This window comes from Triticum aestivum, chromosome 6A (genome assembly GCF_018294505.1).
Source record: "Triticum aestivum cultivar Chinese Spring chromosome 6A, IWGSC CS RefSeq v2.1, whole genome shotgun sequence".
Classification (NCBI taxonomy): Eukaryota; Viridiplantae; Streptophyta; class Magnoliopsida; order Poales; family Poaceae; genus Triticum; species Triticum aestivum.
Window position 1 is genome coordinate 439,343,259 of NC_057809.1, and position 8,043 is coordinate 439,351,301.

Below are 8,043 nucleotides of genomic sequence, written 5' to 3' on the forward strand. Positions count from 1 at the left end.
GATCTTGCGTGTGCGTAGGATTTTTTTTGAAATTACTACGTTCCCCAACACGTGGTTGTTGTTTGGACTCCCGCAAAGCTCTTGGTTTATCTCAAGCTTGTCGAAAAAAGTACGTCTGGACCGCTCGACGGACTGATACATGCCCGCGTTGGACGGCTAAACACGCCTGAACCGACGGTTGCAGGCTGTTTGATGGTTCGCTTTGGAGATGCCCTAAAAGCGTCGCCTTCTCTTCTCTTTCGTGCATAGATCAACCGATATATCGTGACATACTAGGTATTTTACATATCACACGTTTTGTACGAGACACGACTATAGCGCGTCATTACTTCTCACGCCAAACAATAGCAACCGCTCGATGCGACAATCCCGTAATCACGCCTCACCCCTCTCTGTACATATATTCATCGAACCGTCGTCTTCCATCTCTCGCCACAATCCTTCTCCTCGTTAGTGTTATTTTCGCCTTTCGCCCCCTCCACCTTATCTTCTTCGACGACTTCAAGATCGATTGTCACTTCCAGTTGGCGGAGTGCCGCCGTGATGCCAAGGCGGCACCGCCCCGCCGTGGCTCGCACTTCCACCCCCATGGTTGCATCTTATGCCCCCTCTTTTTTGGGAAAGAAAAACAAAATTTTGACCTTTCTTATTGTTGATTGATGTGCAGGATGGTCGAAAATCTAGCGGAAATTGCCAAATCGGCCAGAGCGAGAGGCGTGGCAATCGTCGGAGCGCCCGCTCCAAGCAACCTTCCACCCCCATGGTTTGCATCTTGTGCCCCTTGTTTTTGAGGAAAGAAATTCACATTTTTGCCCCTTGTTATTGTTGATTGATGGTTTGGTGTGCAGGAGGGGCTAAAACCTAGGAAAAATTGCCAAATCGGCCAGAGCGAGGGGCGTGGCAACCATCGGGCCGCCGGATCCAAGCAAGCGACGGCCGAGATCTCCCCAGGGTGCTGCGTGCACTGCCCCGCGGCGGCGGCGGCTCCGGCTCGGACGCAAGGCCGCCCAAAAGCGGAGCAGGATCGCCCCCGACGCGTCCGTGGGCAAAATTGGCAGGCCGCGCCCGCGCCGAAGTGGCCCAAACCCCCCCATAAATCGCCCGCCGATTCCAAACACCGCTCCACTCCACCACCCCCTCGCAAGGCCGAGCCACAGAGAGCCGCACCGAAATCGCGTCCCGTCGTGCAAAGGGAGCGGGGGGTTGGGAGCGGGACAAATCTCCCTCGTCAGCACCTCCACCACCACCGTCCACCGCCACCCCGCTCTCGCCCCCTCCAGCCTCGCCCCTCGCGTGGGAGGGACGCCGTGTCCTCCTGCCCCCACCGCGCCGCGCGGGGAAACCCTAGCGGCTGCAGATCTCCGGGCAGGCGCCCCGATCCGGGCGGCCCGCGCCCCGATTCGGCCCTCCCGGCGCCTCAAATGGCGGCGGACGGGGCGGACAGCGACCTTGAGGAGCAACTCAAGGATGTCGGCGCCCGCCTGCAGGAGGCGCCCGACGACTCCGACGGCCTGCTCAAGCTCCTCTACGTGAGCCTTCTCTCTCAACTTTGTGTGTTTATCTTATTTGGTTTTCTGTGTCCGTTACGGCTGCCTGTAGGGTTTGTCGTCGTGGTTGCATCTATGGCTTTCGGATGATTGTAATAAGCTTTATGTTTACCTAGTCGCTGCTTCTCTTGATTTTGTCTAATTCTTGGTCCTGGCATAAAAGGAGAGTGTTTTCAGTCATTGGTAGAGCGTCATCTATTGTTGGGTACTTATATGTACATGATTATGTATCTATTGTTAGATAGAGGTGTTAGCTTCCTTGAAATACACCCTGCTCTTCAGAATTGGAGTAACTGCCGAGTCTGATTATGTCAGCGGCCATTATAGCTTAAACTTGCTCATGTGATTTAACAAGTTGATCTTTTTCTATATGCAGGACGTCGAGAAATATCTGTTGAGAGTGGAGCAATCACCTGCAGCAAGCACATTTGCTGCTGTTCGCCCAGCAATGGATGCCCTGATCAAGAACGAACTTTTGACTCACCCTAATGCCGAGGTCAAACTTGCTATAGCATCTTGTATATCTGAGGTTACAAGGATCACTGCACCCGAGGCTCCGTATGATGACAATATTATGAGGGTACTGTGTCTTTCCTGATTATAAGATTTATTTATTCTCTACCCTGTATCCTGACCTGTGCTGTCTACTTTGTCAGGATTTGTTTTCCATAATTGTGGGGACTTTTCAGAATTTAGATGATATTGAGAGCCCGTCCTTTGCAAGGAGGATTTCAATTCTCGAGACTGTGGCAAAGGTCCGGTCGTGTGTGGTCATGTTAGACCTTGAGTTGGATGATCTGATTCTGCAGATGTTTAACCATTTTTTCACAACTGTGACGTAAGAAGCCACTTCTCGTTATTCACCTTAAGTTTATCTATTACTACTTCTTGCTAGTTTCTGGGTATGTTTACTAAGTTTTGCTAAGCTATGTTGCTATTCTCCTGACATGTCTAAGGTGTTATTTTACTTGCCTAAAATGTTTTTTCTTTTCTTGTTATGTGTTCTTAATGGACAAATTCTTAGATAATATGCTGTACCTGCTATGTACCCTTTTTCTTAACAATCTAGCAGAATTATCAGATCCTGGTATCTTATTCAATGTTTTTGCTAAAAGAAGATTATAACTTTATTTATTTAAACTCATTAAACTCACACCAAGCTGCCAATATTATAGCGGTTGTTGCTTTGCAAGTTGCTAGCATTGCCTTTTTATGTTGGAAAATGCTGCATTCCCCTTCCTGGTAATTGTAATAGTTGTTAAAAGAGATGCACTTTCTTTTACATTGATATGTTTGTTCAATTAAATTAACATGATGATGGTACGTGAGACATTATCATTTTAGATGTACCCACCGTATTTTTCTGGACTTGATTCTAATGGAAATTACCTTTTGTCATCCTGTGTTCAGATCAAACCAACCAGAAATTGTCATATCATCTATGGTAACAACAATGAAACTTGTAATAGATGAGAGTGAAGAAATACAGACAGCGCTTGCATCGTATCTTCTTCAAAAGGCTAGAAATGAGGAGAGGGTATATCATTTCAACTTTCTTCATGCCGATAATATGGATTTACCTTGCCCAAGCAAGGAGGGAGGTTCACATATACTAATTTTTTTTGTTTTTTGTTCCCAGGAAACGTCTCCAGCATCTTTTGAACTTGCAGAGAAGGTGATCAGCTCATGTGAAGATGGGAAGCTAAAACCAATATTCCTGCAGTTACTTCAAGTTCAAGGCACTCCCTTGGATGACTACAGCAAAATTGTCACGCTGGTTTGTGAAGGTGATAAGGTTGTCAGGGAAGACAACAATGTTGATCCTTCTGGAAAGGACACGGTCAGTAATATTACTTGCATGTCGTAACTATTATTATAGGTGTAAATCATCATGCTTATAATAATATCTTAGTATGTTGTCTGATGTGTCTGTAATTCATAAATGCTCTCAGTTCTCTTGAATAGACTGAGAGGGGTCACATGGATGATGAAACTGTGATTTGTTTTAGCATGTACGATGAATTTAACAGCCTGATCTGAGTAATACTTAACAAATAATTCATTTGATCCCTGAAAAGGATAATATGTTGGCTGTATGGTGTTTGTGTGGATGCACCTGTTCATACCTTTGAGTTTTCACATTCAGGTGGATGATGGCAAACTTTCGGAAAGGACTATTTCTGATGAACTGCCTCAGGTATGTTTCTATACCCATGGAAGGGGATCCCTTGTTGAAATGATTGATAGTACAGCAACACATCTCTATTTCCAGGAATCTTCAAAACTGGAGCAAGATGGTACTCCGACTACTGCTATTAGTAGTGGTGCAACTCTGGTTGATCATGGTGAGGCTAATCAAGGACCATTTTCTCCAAAAGGACAAGCGTCTCCAAAGGGATCAGCGTCTCCAAAGGGATCAGCGTCTCCAAAGGGACCAGTGTCTCCAAAAGGACCGGTGTCACCAAAAGGATCAGCGTCACCAAAAGGGAAGCCTGAACAGCCTGAAGACACAAAAGATGCTGATCAGTTGAAATCTGCTAATGATGGTGTAGAACCTGTTGATGCAAAGCCCAAGAAGCCATCTGATCTTGATTCAGACAAAGACCTGAAGCTCAAACCCTGCAAGTCTGTGGCTACTCCACACTCTAATGTTGATGTTGACAAAGAAGCTCATGTAGTATCTGGAGAGTTATCTGCAGACAAGAAGGTAGTCAATGGAGTGGCTGATAATGTACCAAAGCGTGCTGATACCACACCCGATGTAGTTAAGCCAAAACGAGGCCGACCTCCTGGACCAAAGTCATCAGAGAAAAAGGCTGCTAGAAATAACCAATCTTCAGATTTAGATTTGAAGAAGACTGAGGAGGCTATGGATTCAACTGGGAAGTTAACAAAGCGATCAGCTAAGGATGATATCAAAGCTTCCACAAAAAAGACTGGTGAAGGAGAATCATCAAAGAAGCAGCAAAAACCCAGTTTGAAACAGCACAAGGAAGAAGTCCTCTCTGAGGAGGACACCACCAAGGATATGACTCTAAAGGTTATTTTCTTACCAGTTGTTGATTTTTGTACACATATTCACGGCGTCTGCTGTTAACAGTTCTTTGCCTGCATTATCCGATCTTTATAAATTTCTGTGAATTTATATTTTTGTGTATCCTGCAACTTTAATTTCATGTATGTTCCTCAAAACTGTCCTTTACTAATATAATTAAATTACCTGTACTTAAGTTAATGCTAGTATATCATATCAGTAATTTGTTGTGGTTCAATGGCTGATATGATATGCTCTCTTTGCTGGAAGTTCTAATCTAGAGCTCAGTGGCATGAGAAATCAGCAATTCATATGACTCTTCAACTTGAATTTAGTAAATGTGATATCATACTTTAGTTGTTCATAACAGTCTGATTCATATACCAATTGTTTCATTGCAATACAGGAAATGGTCTCTCCGAAGTCTCTGACCAAGGGGTCAGGTAGAACCAAGGGTCAAAGTGGGGAGAATAATGTGGTGAAGAGGAAGCGTGAACAAGATACTGAAGAGGTATTCATTCTTAGTCACATGTGCAAATGGAACTATCATAATCCACCGCAATTCCAAACACAGCTTATGTTTGTTTTATCCAAATGATATGATACTTAAACCTTTTACGCTCTTGTTAGACTCCTCGCTCAAGGAAGGACAAAGGTCTGGATGGAAGTCTAGTTGGTTCAAGGATCAAAGTATGGTGGCCAGACGATGAGATGTAAGTGGGGGTGAATATTGCATGCGTCTGGAATGTAGCCTGTCCTTAAGATGATCAATTCCTGGATTCTCCAATTGTAGAAGGCTTAGTCGTTGTTACTAGTACACTGTTAACCCAAATGAAATAGTTGTAGAGATACTACATGCCATTATTAGCTCAGTTCTTATGACTACAGTATGCCTTGTTATGTTGAACACTTCTAAATCTACAGCATAGATGCTTCGACTTCCTTTCATCAAATGACACACATAAATTAATATTCTCGTTCAGATTTTGGAAAGTCTGTTTGCTGTTTAAACTTGAGCCATCTCGGCTCGTTGTTGATGGATCTACCTGGCTGATGCATTTTGGTGCCCTGCTATTTTGCTATTCATTTTAGATTAGGTTTTGAAAGCCTTTATTTATATTTGCAGGTTTTACAAGGGTGTTGTTGACTCATTTGATACCCATTCCAAAAGGCACAAGGTCAGTACACTGTTTTATCTCCCTGCAGTGGCTATTTGGTTTACATGGAGCACTAATTTTGATTCAAAGTCCATTGTTCAATTTCTTTTTTCCTTTTCTCTTTTGGCTCTCGTGCTTTTTGGAGCATAGGTTGCATATGATGATGGAGATGTAGAGGTACTGCTGCTTAGGGATGAAAAATGGGATTTCATCAGTGAGGTATGCACATGTTATTCACCTCATGATAATGTTAGGACAATGTTTTATTCCCTTGTTTCTGAGTAACTGTTATTTTTGCAGGAAGAAGGCAAAACTCCTGATGTACCATCTGAGTAAGTAAAATCATTTTCATCATTCTTGTATACCTGCAGCTTCCAAATTGCCTGTCTAATTTGCCAGTAGCTAAATTGATTCATGCAATCCTATTGTATTGAGAACCAATATGCACAAGTGCACTTAAAGCGGCTAATAACTCAAACCTGACAGGGTCACTATTGTAGGCGTTGATGTCACTATGTTGAGAATACTGCTCATATGCATAATTTCATTAAATCTAACCAAGCTTCGCGGGCATGGTGCAAGTTCTTATATTCACTTATATAGAACCTGATTCCTGTCTATCGTGTCTATCAATGCTGAGCATTTGTTATTCTGTGTTGATTTGATAGTATCACTCCAGTGCTAGCGGACTTCGCGAAGTCGACTAACAATACAGTGTATAGTGGATGCGGTACTGGCAGCATGATAATCAGATTACAAATCTTCCATTGTGGAATTGCTATCGATTTCAGTAAAATCTTAAACAATCAGGGAAAGTTTTGTCCTTGGCCAATTGAAACCACAAACCTAGCTCACCTTACTAACGGCCAGTGGCCCCAGTTCTGAGCACTGTTAATTTTGATGTGTTTGACCAAAGCTAGATATGTTGTTGTGCACTGCCCTAATCCCAAGGAGGTCATTTGTTAAATTCGTGTTACTGATTTCTCCAAGCAGGCGCCGTGGCCGAAAAGGGAGAGGAATCACGCTGCTGCCAGTGAAGGAAGAAAAAATAGAAACACCTAAAAGGTTAGTAATGGACACATATAGAAGAAGCCTTATTTCTGAGACTTGTTTGTGTAGAGCTCATCTGAGACATGTTTTTCTCATGGTGGCAGTGACGGAGTGGAGCTTCCAAAGAAAAGGGGCCGTCCGAAAGGTTGGCGCCCCAACAATGGTGGCACACCGTCTACAACTCCCAGCAAATCAAAGGGGAAAACTGCTGTCAAGGATGCCAAGGGGACACCTAAAACTGCTGTTGAGATTAAGAAAGAAGGCAAGGAGAAAGCCACTGGATCAGCTAACAAGACGAAGGATGATTTAGCTAAAGACAGCAGCAACCAGAAGCTGAAGGAGGTTGGGAGCAAATCTGGCGATGGATCTGTGAAGGGTAGGCCTGGGCGGAAACCAAAAAGCGCTGCCACTAGTACTCCAGTGGCGGGTAGTGGATCTGGATCTGTTCAAGAGAAGCGGAAGGAGAAGGAGGAGAAGGAAGAGGCTGAGGCATCTGAAATGGAGCAGGAGGCATCTGGCAAGGGGGCGTCTTCAACTGGAAAGAAGCGCAGAAGGAAGGCTTAGGCTTGAACCAACCAACCAACCAACCGTGAACTTCCCCTGTAAATGGGTTCGCTCTCATCATGGCACCGTTGTATGGATTGTAAACTCCTTGGTCGTCTTTGTTTTTTACCTTACCTATTGAATTTGTCTGTCTGCTGACTGGGCACCATTGTCATTGTCCGTGTCTGTTGTAGTTAGGGGGCTGTGGCTGTGGCAGGAAACATCTGCAGTAGCTGTAATGTTTAGTCGTGACTTTGTGTTGTGGGATGCATGATGTGATGCTGCAGAGCCTCAAGGGAACATCTAGTTTGTGTCGGATGTTGTTGTAGCCAGCTTATTCATGTTCTATTTATATAGGCTATATATTTGGTCATCGACTCGCGCTTTTTTCTGGCAGATGTGCCGGTTTCTTTTCTTTGTCTATCCTTTGTGTGCATTGCTTGCAGGGTTGACCGTCCTGACCGGAGCACAACCAACGGCATGTTGTTTTGGATTGGAGAGATGATGCTTGTACCATCATCAATTCATCAGTGGTACTCCTTGTTTATACTTACCTTATGTTTTGCAGTGCCTTGCTAATGACAGTGGTTCACGTCCATGTCACGCGTGCATGCTCTCCAGCATTTCTTTGCTGCCTATCTCTCTATCTTCAGAGACTTAGCCGACGGATGTTGGTGGGCAAGTGCACGTTTTGCACTTTGAGCATCGCCCA

General features: G+C 44.3%; 1 protein-coding gene across 2 annotated transcripts; it reads left to right on the top strand.

The window, feature by feature from the left end:
* Window positions 1-528: 528 nt before the first annotated feature.
* LOC123127794 (uncharacterized) lies at window positions 529-7,704 on the top strand. 2 transcript variants are annotated; one of them, XM_044547637.1, is made up of 16 exons: window positions 529-591; window positions 668-763; window positions 849-1,529; window positions 1,924-2,127; window positions 2,204-2,385; window positions 2,958-3,084; window positions 3,187-3,387; window positions 3,694-3,744; window positions 3,820-4,587; window positions 4,988-5,092; window positions 5,212-5,294; window positions 5,708-5,759; window positions 5,889-5,957; window positions 6,039-6,070; window positions 6,729-6,803; window positions 6,893-7,704. In XM_044547637.1, exons 1-16 carry the CDS (start codon window positions 544-546, stop codon window positions 7,350-7,352), a joined length of 3,234 nt encoding a protein of 1,077 aa, XP_044403572.1. In that variant the 5' UTR covers window positions 529-543; the 3' UTR covers window positions 7,353-7,704. The 2 variants fall into 2 exon arrangements, with proteins under 2 accessions (XP_044403572.1, XP_044403573.1); XM_044547638.1 differs by having other exon boundaries at window positions 6,732-6,803.
* Window positions 7,705-8,043: the final 339 nt, after the last annotated feature.

Coding starts and splice junctions, on each gene's coding strand:
- LOC123127794 (XM_044547637.1), top strand. CDS start 544: ATGCCAAGGCGGCACCGCCCCGCCGTGGCTCGCACTTCCACCCCCATG. Junction 592..667: donor CTCGCACTTCCACCCCCATG/GTTGCATCTTAT, acceptor ATTGATGTGCAG/GATGGTCGAAAATCTAGCGG. Junction 6,071..6,728: donor ACTCCTGATGTACCATCTGA/GTAAGTAAAATC, acceptor GATTTCTCCAAG/CAGGCGCCGTGGCCGAAAAG.